Source organism: Micrasema longulum, unplaced genomic scaffold (genome assembly GCF_059751315.1).
Source record: "Micrasema longulum isolate JH-2025_06_02 unplaced genomic scaffold, ASM5975131v1 h1tg000261l, whole genome shotgun sequence".
Classification (NCBI taxonomy): Eukaryota; Metazoa; Arthropoda; class Insecta; order Trichoptera; family Brachycentridae; genus Micrasema; species Micrasema longulum.
Window position 1 is genome coordinate 500,990 of NW_028277465.1, and position 17,402 is coordinate 518,391.

The 17,402-nt window shown below is 33.4% G+C and overlaps 1 protein-coding gene across 3 annotated transcripts in view; it reads left to right on the plus strand.

Moving 5' to 3' along the window:
• tty (tweety) overlaps positions 1-17,402 on the plus strand; it is a 253,959-nt gene that overhangs the window by 222,267 nt on the left and 14,290 nt on the right. For all 3 annotated transcript variants that reach the window (XM_088224035.1, XM_088224037.1, XM_088224036.1), the window contains 2 exons: positions 13,670-13,881; positions 15,412-15,560. In XM_088224035.1, the coding sequence (XP_088080161.1) occupies positions 15,432-15,560 (129 nt within the window). In that variant the 5' untranslated portion in view covers positions 13,670-13,881; positions 15,412-15,431. The remainder of the gene's footprint in view (positions 1-13,669; positions 13,882-15,411; positions 15,561-17,402) is intronic.

Below are 17,402 nucleotides of genomic sequence, written 5' to 3' on the forward strand. Positions count from 1 at the left end.
TTTAGTTGATCGTAATTTGCTCATTTCTATGTTATGGTTGTTTTTACGAACGTTTCGATTTGGAAAAACCTAGAAAGTTGACATAATCTCTGGTTGAAATGTCAAATTATACAAATTATACTCTTTTTTTCTATGGTCAAAACGTTCCTTACAAGGTGCGGGGGCTTTAAAGCGGAAACCGGAAATACTACACGTAGATATAAGGAGTGACGTCATTATTTACGATTTTAAAATGAATACTATTTTTAACATTTTTTATTTATTTTTGCGTGCGTTTTTGAGATATTTCATCCTACTCCAAAATTTTTAAATATTCACGTGTACACGAAAACATTTTTAAAATTTAATTCTGGGTTGGGCTGGAATTCCTCATTTTTGTTTGTTCAAACGTAAAAATACATGAATTTTGAGTGTAAAAAGCACAAATTTGTAAAAAAAATATTTGACACATTGCTTCTGCGAATTGAACAATTTACCCCAACTTGTTACGTTCGCGTTCACACGTTTTTTTTATCGTTTTGTAATTCGTACCCTTTAGGCAGTCCGAGCGAACATCCCTTGGATCGGATCGGACGTCTCTGATGAGCTATAGAATTTATTCCATTAAAATGTCTAAATCGATTCTTGTTATTTCCTTAGAAAAGTGCGACGTTATCCTTGTTCCACCCCCAGGATGTTTACGTAAGGATATTAGCATATAAACCTCTTACCCACCCTGTGATGGGTTATTCGGTAGTCGGGCACCAGGCACTGTAGGCACTGAGGGGATTATATTTAATATAATAATATTACATGTTTACTCGAAGTTATCTCACCGACCCATAAAATTTTGTGGCTCATTTTAGAACCAAAACAACTTGTACAAAAAATGTGATAACTTGCTACAAACATGATTAAAAATCATTTTTAACGATCTCCGAATTTTGTACGTTGTCTTGATGCTAGACTATATAAATACTTTTGACGAGAATTCTTTTTCGGAATATTTTTCGACGTATTATTGACGAATATTTAACTATGAACGTATTCAGTTTATCACTAATCACCGTCAAATTAAAAAAAATAACTATTTTTTTTAAAGATTATGGCCAGTGTCAATGTCAATTTTTATTAATTAGTTTAGGAAAGAACTTAAAACCCTGTTCTCTTAATCATTTGAATAAATCTGTGTGATGACAAAATTAACCGTTTTATTTGAAAGTTTTACTTAAATTTGAAGTTTAATTATTTATTCATATAAATTATTCATATTACAAACCGTATTATATGGGACTTGCACATTATACATTCAGTTTGTATCAATTAAATTTTAAAATAAAATGCTTTTTTTTCAGAATAACTTTTGAAATTTACCATACTAAATACAATTATTATAACATTTCTTGACTAAAATATTTACAAAAAGGTTCCGAAAGTAGAGATAAACTATTTTTATTTTTTTAAATAATCAAACTTCTTACCAAGCTCTTTCCTGTACCCTTTACAATATAATTGCAAGTTTTAATTTTAAAAAAATATACTCACACACCCTTACACACGCACCCTCTCCCTCATTCATTCACACATACACACATTCACATACACACACATGAATAATAACGTCACACACATACAATTACGTAAACTCTTTTCTAATATATTATGTATTATTAGATTAACAGTGGATTTTTTAATTGGCTCTAGTATTGTTAATATATTTCTACTTTTTTTTAATGTAATAGCTGTAAAAATCCCAAACAAAATAAATAATGGAAAGTGGAAGCATGCATATTATTAAAGAATACTAAAAATAAAAATTATTACATACATTTTAATAAGCATCTGGAAATGAACTAAAACCAATGTTCATATAATCTTATTTTGAAACATTGGAGATTAGAAAGGTTGTAAATAAAATTTAAATATTATTAATAATCAAATAAATCTTAGTAATAGTCAATATGTTCCCTCTCCCTTAATCCACGCACAAACCCCCTCTCTTCTCTACCCCCGTGCCACGCCCACTCTACCTTCACTGGGAAAAAAATATATATGTTATGTTAGTTTGTAATTAACCCTGAAGAAGGCATAGTATTGCCGAAACTAGTTGGTTGTCAAATTATAAAAAAACATAAGTGGTACATAAAAACAAAGTGATTTTATTTTATTTTAATATATTAAATAATAATGTTCCACAAAGTAAGTGCTTCAAACATCAAACATATTCATATATGTAATCAATTTGTAAAGCGCCCTTGAGGTATTCTATTACGAAAATGGCTATGTATACGTTGTCCATAATACAATTATTTATGCGAATACGTAAATAATACAATCGATTTATTTCAGTATTCTTGACAATAAGATGTAACTTTTAAAGATTATTAATCAAAATTCTGAACATTCTTAGTCAAAACATGATTTATTTTGCAAAATATTTATTATTTTCTGAATTGAGAGACATTTTATGTTTTCACCAGTAAGGAATCTATGGTTACAGTTGTTTCTAAGTTCACAATTCACACCCTTACCGTTTGTAAATAGCAGTTCGAAGTTTTAGATTGAAATTGAGTTTTCCGCGCGCTTCGTTACCGCTGGAAATTTTAAAGTTGCACTTCGGAATTTATCCTTTGCTTTGTACACTATGATTTCGAGGAACTTTTCCATTGAATACCTTCTAGTTAGCCGATCTTCCGCCACTGCATTGCCAATTTTAAAATTTCAATATAAACTTCATTAGCCATATAAATATCACCTAATGAACTAACACACTTCTATTGCAAAACTTATTGTTTTATAATATCTTTAACATTTAAGTTCAGTTTTTATTAGTATTTGTCTTAGGTACCCACTATTTTAACGAGAGGCGTTTTATAAAATTATTCTCTTATAATTATAACGATACATTTTTCTACGAATTTTTTGTTTTTTTTTCACCGCACATTCCAGAAGGCCCACTTACAGTGTGAATTACGCACTTAAACTTTTGTGTTCTCACCGGGAATTGAACCCGGAACCATTCGTGTGTGAGTCAAGTGACTTAGCCATTACACCACTGAGACCGCCAATAATTGGATTATTGTTTATGATTGTGAAAGTCTCGGTATTAACAGGGCTCATAACCTTCTGTTGGCTGCTTTAAGTGGCCACATTGTGTAACATTCGCCATTCTGCCTATGTTTAAACATCCATATTTCCCCAACTCTTCCATCTGTTGACTTTTATGAAGTAAGAGTTTAGTAAGTTTAAGTTTTATGGATTTTTTTCAGTTACATATACTTTGACAGTTTTGATTTTTTAGTTCCATATTTTTTTGTAATGTTATCATATTTTTACATATTATTCAATTGTGAATTAATTATCTTAAGACATCTCTAAAAACAATATGCTGTATTTCATACTTTTAAAAAATATGCTGTCTACCTCAGAACAGGTATTTACTTTAACTAGTGAGAATAGACAGTGCCCAATATGTTTGCTTATACTTTAATTTTACTTATTTTTTTCTTGATTTTACCCTAATTTTGCTTATTTGTACATTTTTTACCTTTACTGTTTTGCAAACAGATCATAATAATACTACGTTTTACAACAAACGCCGATTTATTCGGCACTAAACTGAACCGAAAAAAGACGAAATCAATGGTTCGGCGTGTAAAGTGGCCACTTAAATCAGCCGATGATAGGTCAATAGGTAAATCTGTAATTGAGACCTTTAAAATTGTGCACAAAATAACACTGGGAAACATACAAGACGACGACATTATATTAGTAAAAAATGCTGACATACACAAATATAACACCAGACAACAACAACACTATCATATTGAAAAAGCAAAGACAAACACAGTCAAAAATACTACATAATGGGCATAAACACTACAACGACCTACCTTACTACTTGAAAACTTTTACTGGAGACAAATTTAAAATCAATCTGAAAAAGCACATGATGACTGAACTAACTAGACTAGACGAGACATAAAATGACTAGACAATATTAAATTTATAATGTAACCCTAACTAACGGGTTTTTTTTAAATTGTAAATAAATAAAAATAAAAAAATGCCTAGAATTCCATATTACCTTCTGATAAATGTTTTCCCTCTCTGTTGCAAAAAGTTTTAATCTTCACAACTCCCTAGGGAGTGGAATCCAGCCTCGTCTGCAAACATTTGGACGCACTCAAAGTATTGTTAGTAAAAATATGCCATTTAAAACAGTACAGTCTGTGTACTAGTAAGAAGTAAGTTCGAAGTGAAAAGCGAAGTTTTGCGAATTTATCCCCACCAGTTAAAAGTTAGGCACATTTCTTTTTCATAAGTTAAATCACATTTCTTTATCCTTTGCTTATTTCATAATTTTCCGAGAACTTTATATAGAAAGCTAATGGTATTATAAAAGAACGCAAACTTGTGTAATTCGAAACGTACCTCTTTGATGTTTATTTAGTTTTTTTCGCAATTTTTGAAGGGCTTTACGTATCGTCACTCTAACTTGTAAAAAATGATATTTTGGCGTTTTCAAATAACAAATTCAAATTACTTATACACGGTGTTTTAGGGCCACACCGCGAAACTTTAGGGAACATTCTTGATGGTGAATGTTAAAAAATCCCAATAATTTTTTTCAAAAACAATTTTTTTTAGCAATTTAAAATTGAGTAAATTTTTCATTTTTGGGACTATCATCCCTTCTACAAACCCCTACCCCTCGCCTACAAAAAAATTATATCAAAAATGTTTTTTTTTTATAAAAAGAAATAATTGCGTTCTTATGATTTACGCAAATATTTAATTTTGAGGGCCATTTTCAACGAGCTGTAAATAACTCACTATTAGAAAATAGGAATCAAGTTGGGGTAGAGTGGGATTCGAACCACGGACCTTTGATCCGCGAGTCCGAGACACTAGCCACGGGACCACAACCCGACTGACCAACGAAGCGATACGCACCAGACGCGGACAAGGGAAGCGACTGTGTAGGGGAGACGTAGGGGTTTGTGGAAGGGATGCTAGTCCAAGAAATTAAGGATTTACTCCATTTTGAGATTATAAAAATAATATTTTTTAGAAGAAAAAAAATTTGGAAAAAAAATATTAAGATTTTTTTTAACGTTCACTATCAGGAATGTTCCCCTGAAGTTTAGTGGTCTGGCCCTGAAACACGTCTATATTTATATATATTTAAAAATGAAAATAAATATTTGCGTTCTTATGATTTACCCAAATATTTTAATTTTGGGGCCATTCTCAACGAGTTGTAAATAACTCAGTATTAGAAAATGGGAATCAAGTTGGGGTAGAGTGGGGTTCAAACTTCGGACCTCTAATCCGTGAGTTCGCAACTCTAGCCACGGGACCATAGCCCGATCTATGAAAGTAAAATTGGTATATTTGTACAGTGTGGCATTTTTTTTTAATATAAAAAAAAACTTGGCTACTGAAGTAAAAACTGTTTGTCCCCTGAACAAAAGTACACAAGTTTAGGACTTACGAATTTGGCCAACAATATGTCGAATTTCTTAGGAAAATTCTGTCTCGTTAGTGAACAAGTTGAAGTATACAGAATTAATATTATTATTTGAAGTCCAAAGGTTTGAATTCCGTTACTTTTCTTCCATTTTTTCAAACTTTCAACACAGTCCTCTTTGTGAGTTCAAACCTTATCTCGGTTTATACAAGATTTCCTTTGTGTTTAGTTTTTGTTCCCCAACTAATTTTATAAAATTTTCCCATAAACTTATTCACCAGTTATGACTGAGATATTTGATACCCTAACTACCACCAATTAATTGAATAATGCATATATGTATTATAATTAAAACTCAAAGCAACACGTAGATTTTGCTAAAATGTTTACTATCTGTATGTTTTGTATAATGTTTATCTACGGAAGGATAAAAGCAAAGTGAACGCGGTTGAAATGCGATCTCTCAGACGAATTTGTGGGAAATCGATGTATGACAGGGTTACGAATGATGAAATCTGGCTAGACTCGGGTATAAACGATAAGATTAAGAAAGGGTCTCCGAGATGGTTTGGTCATGTAGAACGAATGGATGACAAAATAATGGTAAAACAGGTAGGTATATATCAGTGGCGAATGGTGATTTTATTTACAGGTAAGCTATAAAAAATATAATATATATTTGTACCTACATAGGAGATACATAATATAATGTAAGTAATATAAACGATAAATTGATATTTTTCTGTGGTTCTGTGTGATACAACAACTCTCATCCACGAAATCAACTCAAACGATGTAACTTTGTGATATATTATATTATAAAGTTATATTATCCATTACTTTAATATATAATTCAAAAATAAATAAATAATAAATACCACTATGAATTCAGTCGATATTAGGTATTCAATTGAAATTTCAACTGGTCGCATTGTTCTAGTAATTACTAGTGCTAAAAACGGCCGCGTGGAGCGCTTTATGTCCTGCTATATGACGCATAAAAGTCATTATGGTCAAATGTCAAAAGTACCATCTCAAAGAAAAATAGTCCTTAAGAAACAATGTTTGAAATACTGTTTTCCAAATCAAGAATCTTCAAATAATTTGTGTAATCTGCAAGTTTAATCTAGGAGAAAAAACCCGCACTTTATTTATTTATTTTTATTTATTGTGGATAACTTATATAGCGCCATTTTCGTAATAAAATACCTCAAGGGCGCTTTACATGGTGATTCTATTGTTAAGTTAATTTAATTGAAGCTTTTAAATTTGTAATTTAATTAAAATAATTTATTTTGTTGTCACGTGCTACGGATTTATTCAAATGATTTAGAGAACAAGTGGGTTTTAAGTTTTTTCCGAAACATCACTTCACTTTCACAGCCTCGCACCTCTGCTGGGAGAGCATTCCATGCCATAGGGCCTGCGACCGCAAATGCGCGCTCACCAAATTTAGTGCGCTGTTTGCGTAGAGGTATAATAACTTTTCCTCTCGCCGTAGACGTAGCTGATCTAAGCGTGAGACGCCTGTCAGCTATTTCATCTGGAATGCATAGTTCCCTTAGATATTCCGGAGCCGAGTTGTGCAGTGACTTATACATAAGCCAACAGAGTTTGTATTCGACCCTCTGTGGAAAACGTAGCCAGTGTAGTTCCCGAAGTAGTGGAGTGATATGACTGAACTTAGAGATTCCGAAAATAAGTCTCGCTGCGGCATTCAATACAGATTGTAGGCGAGTCATTTTGTTCATTGGTAGACCTGCATAGATACCATTACAATAATCGACTCTAGACACTACAAACGCATTTATTAATTGACGGGCGGCATCAACCGGCAATTTTTGCGTATGTATTTAATTTGTCTCAGCTGGTAGAAGCATGAACTTATCGTTCTACTAATTTGAGCGTCAAGAGATAGGTCAGAATTGAGTAAAACTCCCAGTAGTTTAACGGTGGGTAAAACGGCACTCCCTACATTGGGTAGAGCCGTATCCTGGATCAAATTCTGTCGTCTGGCTGAAGCCACCCACAGTTGTTCAGTTTTTGATGGGTCTAATGTTAGTCTGTTTTCAGCCATCCAGTTTCCTATTTTCTTGATGCATCCATCAATTAAATTGACAAGCACACTTCTCTCGCCTGGTTTGCAATAAAAATAAAAATAAATAAATAAATAACGCACTGGGGTTAGTACATTGAAAAAACATAGGATACTTATTTGTATGAAAAAATAAGCTGTCATAATCGGCTAGTTTCTTGGCTCACTGCAGGCGCTGACGCGCTTTATTAAAATTTATATTTATATTAGGATAAAAATACAAACGGTGGAAATGATTTAAAATAAATAGTAATTATTTATTTGTTTTTCTGTATATAAAGTTACAATAAAACATTATTATGGTTAGTCAAATATAATGGTAAGCTGTGCATAATCGCTTCTATACACAGTTCGCCCCTGGTATATATGGCGAGATGCACAAATGTTGAGATCCGTACATTATGTAAGTCCGAGGTAAGCATTATCGACAAAATCGAGAAAGGAGCTCTGCGTTGGTTTGGACATGTAGAGCGAATGGATAGTGAAAGAACGGCTAAAAATATTTACAATGCGAATGTTGATGGATGCAGAAATAGAGGAAGACTGAGAAAGACATGGCAGTCGGAATAATCGGCGCGCGTGCATGAGAAGATGTATGAATGTAGAGGAAGCGAGATCTGTATGCAAAGATAGAGTGATGTTCTATCCTCTCTGCCTACCCTTACGGGGAAACGGCGTGATGGTTTGTTTGTTTATGAACGGTAACATGGGACGAGGACGACCAAGGAAGACGCGGCATGACTAAAATCTTAAGTCACGTCAAAAGCAGGCAGAACCGAAGGGCATGTGTGACAAGATGTATGAATGTGGAAGAAGCTAGGAATGTATGTCACGATAGGCGTGTGGGGCGGTCCATCCTCTACGGGTAAATGACGCGATGATAGTAGTAGTAGTTTATGCAATACTAATTCAGTCATGTGAATATTACATTTTACTAGCTAGTTTATTTTTTTAAAACTGCTCATGTAAATTTGGGAATAATCAGGAAATTGACTGCGGCACAGCGCATCGGATCTGTTTGAGCGCACTAAAATTTGCAATGCCCTCGCAAACGCTGATATTATAACGCAACGTTGCACTAAGTCAAAAGGCCGATTCATTTGAAATAAATCGTCTTTTTTGCAATCAGAAATATCCCGTAATGAAACGATAAAAAATATTTTTTGGGGAATATGGAAGTATCACAAAATACCCACTAAAATCGTTTATTTATGAACCGAAAGTATTTGGTATTTTTAGAGCATAGATACCGATTTTCGATAGTACCGAAAAACCGAAATATCGGACTAAAAACATTGTCAAATATTGAAAACACCGATATTGACTTGTCTATTACCGGGATTTCGATATAAGATGAGATTAGTTTATTTTTGTCTGGTCTGGTTTCTGTCTCAAGAATGCTGATTTTGTTCAACCAAACTCGGCCACTAGCGTCAGTAGCGACAGTAGCTTCCTAGTCGTTTGAGTTAGTTAGCATTACAACTACAAGCCATGTCCGCCAATAATACGCTGAATATGTTCTTTATTTAGATTTTATTTAATGCTTACATACTCACTTAAAAATGTCTAATTTTTGTATTGTTTGTTTACTTATTTTATGTTTTGTTGAATTTGTTAAAAAACAACATAGTGAGTTTTAAGAAATGGATGTGTTTGTTAGGTTAAATATTTGTTACTGTCACGTTTAAAATACATGTACCTATGTAAGCTTAAATCAAAGTTAAAGACCTCAAAAATAGACAGTGAATTGAAATAATTGTTGTTGATTTATTTTGAAACACTTTTATTTCCAGGATTTCCTTTTTTTAAAATGATTTTTACCTGAAAACCGAATACTGTGGAGCTTAAAAGAAAATGATTTTTATTTACGTATTTATTAAATTTACAGAAAAATATCGAGAAAATATAGAAATATCGGGTTTCCGATATTTTAAATATCGAAAAACAAAACGGTATTAGAAAAATGGTCCGAGAGTCTATGCTCCACGTATTTTAAATAACAATGAAGAGTACGATATACATAATATTTTATGACTTGTTTTTTTCATTTACAAAATTAAATGCAAAAGAATGGTAGGTGAAGACGCGACCATTACACAACTAGGCAGACCTATCTCTAATACTTGGACTTTTAATTTATATTTAATAAATTTTCGCGCGGTTAAATATAAATTTATGGCTAAATTTTCCGTATAAATTGTACTACGATTCGCGTCGTAGTTTTTTCAAATAGGTATTCGTGTAATTTAATAAGATTCTAGCCAAATTTGTGCAAGACGTATTAAATTTATATTCGAGGCGAATTTCGTTAAAGGAATAATATAATAATAAAATATATTCGCGAGGGCCTTTCGATCCAATTTCTCAATTTATTTCAATTACATTTAGCGAACTTTCGGGACTTATTTTTTAATTACTACGCAGACGAATTCTCGCAAAGCGTAGGTACCTTGTGACCGAGGCAAGGCAGAAGGCCGAGTAACTTTAATAATAATTGTGATTTGATTTGGTGGCCTGAATGCGCATTTCTAAAAAGGTGAAGAATTTATTTTTTCCATGGAAAATTTAATAAAAGCCCACTAGTTTTAAGATGAAATTCTCAAATAATTTAGTTTTCAAATTATCGCGAATATGGTGTCCCATTTTATATTTATAAGTATCATTGCTGGATTGCTTACAGTAATAATTCGCCACTGGCCAATAGAGTCGCTCGTGCGGACAAAAACCATTATATGATTATCAACCACGAACAGTTTGCAGCAATGTAACGGGCCGTTTTACTGACGTCGAGAATTGCAAGCGCAACCCGAAACCGTCCGTTACACGTTTGTTAAACTAAAAACCGAACCAAAAATTTGGAACGCTTTTGTTCTGTGTCATAGAGCTGAAAGGCTTCTATTTTTGAGGTGGATTGAGTCTGAAAAAAAAAATCGTAGGTAACCAATAAACCATTGCCTTTAGTCATACATACAAAAAAAACTGTTGATGGACAAAATCAAAAATTAAATCAAAGTCAATTTAATAGCCAGGTAAACTTTTGACTACCCGAATTTGTCAACAATTTTTCGAGTATGTCCAAATGTTTGTAGACAGACTAGATTTCACTCTCCAGGAAGTTATAATGGTCTAAATTTATTGTAACATAGAGGGAAAACATTTTTGAGAAGGGAATATGGAAGTCTAAGCATTTACAGGACTTATGACCTGTCATCGGCTGGTCAAGTGACCACTTTACGTAGATTTCCAACTCTGTTGAAATAAATGTAGTCTTTATTCGTGTTTATTTAATTTGAATTTATTTCATGAAAGCAAATGAATTATTTATGTATTTCATTATAGAAATCAAAGATGAGTGGTACTTACACCGCAAGACAAATAAATTTACGAGTTCTCAAAAAAAACTAAAATTGACATATAATGAATTATTCTTGATATTTAATTAGTTTTTTTTATATTGTTTGACATATGTGATGACTACTCGTTATTTCAAGGTTAAAATAAAAAATCTTACTCATGAATTGTACTTAGAAATTGCCATTATATATCAGGTATCAGATTACCCGAACCTTAGAGACCCATAACGGTTCATTTATGGTCGAGTGTTTGTGATGGAATAATAAAAGACATGTTATTTTTTAATTCATATTTAAGAAGTAGGTTCTTATCGCTTTATTTTAAATTAAAGTATTTTACATTTAAACATATTTATAACATTTAAAAATATTTAGTACTTAGTGAATTCACCTTTATTTTTTATAACATGTAAAATTCTATTATTTAGAGAAGCGTAAAGCGAATCTAAAATTTCTGATGTTATTTCTTCTTCCCAAACTTGAATTAAGTTTTTTTTTAATTCCTCAATGTTTTTTGATTTTTTTTTCCCGACTTTTTTTTTCATAATCGCCCATAAATTTTCTATCGGGTTCAAATCAGGGCTATTACCGGGCCACGTCAACGATTTTAAGCCAATTTTCTCCTTGAATTCATTGATCTATAAAAAAACAATAAATTATTTATCATGTGGTCACAAAATGCATTTAAAAATATATATATTTGTACTCACAGTGCGGGCTCTATGGCACGGCGCAGAATCGTCCTGAAAAATTGGGTCCGCGGTATACTGCGTAATGTCCTCGATTGTTGGAATAATATGTTTTTTTAACACTTTTTTGTACTGAATGGCATTCATCGTACCCTGTACAAAATTTAGAGGTCCTAAACCGTATGCTGTCATGCACCCCCAAATCATCACGTAGGGTGAATGTTTAACGGTTCGAGTGACGCACGACGGATGATATCTTTCCCCACGTTTTCGTCGAACTATCTTTCTGCCGTCTGGACCAAAAAGGTTGAATTTTGATTCATCAGAGAAAACAACATTTTGCCAATCCTCCAAGGTCCAATTCTGGTGCTCTTTCGCCCAATCCAGTCTAGCCTTCTTCATTTTGTCCGTGAGTAATGGTTTCTTTGCGGGACTCCGTGCTTGGAAACCATGCTCCAACAGCCGCCTGGACACTGTTTTTACTGAAAATGTTGATGTGCTGGTAGACTGCACCTCTGCGTGTATTTCAGGTGCCGTTAAAAATCGATCGCGCATAACAATTTTTTTTATTAAGCGATCATCTCGGGCAGATGTCACGCGCCCCCGTCCGCTTCCTTTTTTCCGTTCTATGGATCCAGTTTCTTGGATTTTTTTTAATAAAAACCTCACTGCACCTTCTGAATACCCAACTCGACGAGATATTTCACAATTAGATATGTTTTCTTGCGACAATGTGATTATTTTGGATTTTATCGCAATTGACATTTGCTTTGCACTTTCCATGATTGTTGTGTTATGTTCACTCAAACGCGGGTAAAACAAGACTGTTGAGACATTTTAAAATGTAAATATTGTAGAAAGGTGACACATAGTGTCCTTAATTTATTAAACAAAAGAAAGAGGTATCGATAAAGGATTTCTTAGAAAAAGGGTTCAGTAAAGTCAAGGGGCGCGGTAGCAGGTAAACTCGTAATTTTTTTTGTCTTGCGGTGTAAATCCACAAATTTGGAATAACCAGTGACTGGTTTCATAGTTTTAGTGACATCTTCGAGACTGGTATTTTTTGTATAAATAAAATGCTACAGCCTTAATTGCAAATAATAATAATTTTCAATTTTTTTTTTTTATATACTTTCATAGTATATTTATTTTCTCTTGTTTTAAAGAAAAAAGGGCTAATTTGGGATCCGTTTACAAAAAGGTTTTCTTACGACCGAGTTAACTACAAAAAACGCTTTCTTTTGATATTTATGTGTTATTTTATTGCTATTGTAATTTTTTTTACAAGTGTCGTGAATTTACACAAGATGCTTTTTTTTTTAATTTGTATTTAGTAATATATAGAAAACTGTAATTGGCCTATAATTTTGGTTTATTTGTAAACATGGTATTTTTGTTGTGGCTATTGTTTTCTTGAAATAAATAAATAAATGTAGTTATACAACAACAGTAAGAATAAGAATAGAGAATTCGAAATAATATAGTATCACTCGTCTTTCATTTCTATAATAAATTATAAAGAACTTCTACCAAGAATTTTCACTAAAAAACTTGAATGTTTTATTTATTCATTGTGATTCGTCTATTTATTTTAATTCTTCCATTAGGCCATCATTTTTACTTCTTACTGTGTCACCCAGGAAATTCGTAACATGAAATTGTCATTTACGAAATGCTAAAATACTATAAATTACTAAAATAAAAATGAGATTTGCATTATATAAGATACCTATTAGTAACTAGATAGAATAAGATAAGACACAAAGTATTTTTGTTTTTTTTCTAATGTGCAGAACTCAAAGAGCAAAGAACACGGATGTGGATTATAACACAAAACGCTGAAGTTTGAGAAAAATACCATTTATATTGTAGTCTAACTGGGACTTGAACCTGGAACCCTGTAAAACGAGTTCGTGTTTTAGCATAGGAATTTTTTAGTATTTTTGAAAAATTATCACGTAATTTCATATTTGCGGTTGATAATACATTCGAATTAATAGAAATGTCATTGATATAATAATATCAGGTCTCATTGCTCGGCAAAAATATATTTTTATAATCTCTTTTTCTATTGTTGCAGAATACTACTAAACTCAGAGCTGCCACCGAGTGAACGCAGCTAAGTAATGAGTTGGTTGGTTATAACGACACTCGCAGCTGAACACTGAGATTCCTTTACGCTGAGTTCCACTACAGTACGAAGATAGCTCTCTCCACACACATCACTTCTCATGAAGGGCAGGACCTAAGAGCTATCAAGACGGAATCTAACTTACTCATCTTCGGCTACAGGTAACATTTCAGTATTTAAATAGATTTAACGAGTCCTTGTACTCATTTTTAAGATAATCTGGAAGTGGTTGGAAAGAGATATAAAATGCTTAAATCTTAGGCATAAATTCGAACATGTTTTATTATCATATTGGCTCGGAGATCAAATAATAAAAAATGTGAAATAAAGCAAATTTTGTATTTACATATATGTATATATTTTGGCGGAGCCGGCAGTGAACCTGTTAACCGCGTATTAGTGATAGTTTGATGTGATTATAAAAAATAAATAGCCAAATATAATTTGCAGTTATTATAGGCCTAAACATACATGTAATAAATATACACATGCAATAGAAACAGTACAAAAACTTATTTGGTAAAAGTCAAAACAAGGATGATAGCAAACAGAAAATAAGTCTTTCACAAGATTTTTAGTTTGGTAGTCTATAAACCTCTTTCATTTCACAATGCCTTTTGAATTTAGAGATTTGTAAAATGCAGGAACTTATATCCCAAAGAACTTTATGCACCATTTACAAGTCTACACATTCTTGACATAAGAACATAATTAACATTATTGATTTTAGAAGGTTTGATGAATAAATGATTTTGACTTCTAGTGATAGTTATAGAATAGTTATAGAGATAGTTATTGACATTTTAATTTAAGCAGCATAATTTTATTAAATCTCTGTATTGTGCTCTGGTCCGATCGAAACTGGAATATGCACTGCCGCAGTATGTAAATTCCTATAATATTGTATGGAGTTAAGATGGATGGGTCAAAAACGTAAAAAATAATATACCAGTAAAATTTAAACAGGGTTTCTTTGAAACATAGTTGTTTTTAAACGGTGTAGGCTCACAGTTTACAACTGGTTATGACACTGTTTCGGTGTCTCCGTTGTGGAAACACCTTCAGTTTTTGGTGTTCTTTTATAACGGTTACAACTTCGTGCTGTTTAAAATTTCGATTTCAAGATACGGAATACGGATGGAGAGGGTACGGGACTGCGCGGTATGAAATGTAGTGGAGACGGGCCGGGGAGATTTCATGCGTATTATGTGTATGTACTTCTTCCTTAGGAGATTACAACACGAGTAGGTAGGTATTATGGATAAAGATTTGAAGTCATGGTAAAGCGCGGTACGGAGTGCGGCGGGGCGTTGAATTTTTCGCGCGAAGTGAAATGTTTTTTTTTATTTACTTCTGCGCTTGGTGATTTAGTTTTTGTATTTAAACATGTTTTGAGGTATTTCGGAAGGGTAACTGTTTTAAAACAGCAGTTACATTTTTTTACCACCTCTATTTCATTGTACTCCTCACTGCAGTTTTGTCAATTTGTGATCAATCAAATACACATGGTCAGAACATTAATCTTATTCTAGATTCCTCGTATGACAGTAAAGAAATACAGTGTTAGTTTCGAATTGGCACTGCGACCATGCTTCCCCAGATCCCGTTTCGAAATGGCCCCATAGTTGGGGCGGTACGCACAAAGTGGTTAAGGTTTATTTAAAAAATATTATATTATTTATGTATTCCAGGTAGGGGGCTGGGCTCGGCCATGGCCCCCCGTGACGAGGGCTACCGGCCGGCGCTGTTAGCGCAGCTGCTCCATGCACTGCCTCATGTCAACGTCACCCTACACCGAGTCAACTCTACCTTCGCTCCTCACTCCGAACTCTATCTAGAGGTATGTAGTTGCCTCTTGTTAATCAACTGATTGATAACTTTACAGAGAAGTCTACATATACAGGTGACTCCCGTTGATCGCGGGGGATACGTTCTGGACATGGCCGCGATAAGCAAAATATCGCGATCAACGGGGGATTTTTTTCGCACAGTTGTTCCTGTTGTTGAACCTGTTGGTTCCGAGACGTCATTTTCTTGTCATATGGTATTACAGCCCATTCCCGAAGCTCTTCATTAATTAAGGGTTCGGCATGTGGTTTTAACAGCCTGAATATCATCTACATCAACACCTCCGATGCCTCTGGAATCAGCCATAAGACTAATATTTTCAACGATATTTTGAAGGCCCTTCATACACGAATGGGTGACATCATTCCACGCTTCGTCAATGTTTCTTATAGCTTTCATAATATCAAATTGTTTCCACCAAACCCGCATGGCATCTCTATCACCTCCGTCAGTTTATTCAAAGAGTTGGCGCATCGTTTTTCTTAAATAATAGGCTTCAAATACCGCTATTGTGCTTTGATCCGTAGGCTGTAAGCGGTATTTGGAGGTAAGCATACTACGTCAACACTTTTAGCAGCATCAAAAACATTTTTTAATTTATAATTTTGAATCCCCGCATTGCATTGGCCACGCCCCTAAAATACGTCACGATTCATGTTAATTTTGAACTTTGTTTCAATTCGTCAAATTTTTTATAGAACATGGTCACGAATCTTGACGTCACAATTATTAATGCCAAACGTGTCGCGTTTTTCTAGGGACGTTTTAAAGTTATGTAGGAAAACATTTCTCCACAATATCCATATTGATTTTGAAAATAAAATTAATTTTTCTTCATTCATTTCATGTATTTTTATCGGTATTCGTAGTATATGATAATTCCCTATTCTACAGAGCCAATAACAATAGATATAAGAGACATCACTAGTCTAGACTTTGGTGTGATAATTAACCATTAGAGTGCAGCGCAGCGCTATTGCTGAATTTATACTTGTACATATTTATACTAAAATAGTAAGGATACAACAAGGATAACATTGTATACATGTTGTATTTACCCCGCACTTTGTAAAAAGGTCGTTCAGGCAAAAAAAAAACAATTTGATTACTTTTATATCATATTTAAATTTATTTCAACAGAGAGGGAAAAAGTTTTCGAGAAGGGAATATGGAAGTCTAGGCATTTACAGGGCTTATGACCTGTCATTGGCTGGTTTAAGTGGCCACTTTACACACTGTGTAACATTCACCATTCTGCCCATGTTTGAACATCCACATTTCCTCAACTCTTCCATCTGTTGACTTTTGTGAAGTGAAAGAGCTGAAACCTTTATCACGTGGGTGAGATTCATCCGGCTGAACCAAATCACCTACTAGGCAACGCCTGGAAACAATTTTCCAATTTTTATACTTCTTCTTTTACCAGGTAGTAATTCAACAATGTTTGATTATGTCCAAATGCTTGCAGACTGGCTGGATTTCCTCCCAAGGGAGTTGTTCATATTTAAATTTATTTCAACAGAGAGGGAAAAAGTTTTCGAGAAGGGAATATGGAAGTCTAGGCATTTACAGGGCTTATGACCTGTCATTGGCTGGTTTAAGTGGCCACTTTACACACTGTGTAACATTCACCATTCTGCCCATGTTTGAACATCCACATTTCCTCAACTCTTCCATCTGTTGACTTTTGTGAAGTGAAAGAGCTGAAACCTTTATTTTTGAATTCCCCATCCTTACCATTGATATATATTTATTGTACATTTTATAATATAAATAATATAGGCGTACATAAATGAAATATAAACTTAAATACCTAGTGTTTAAACTTTCACAT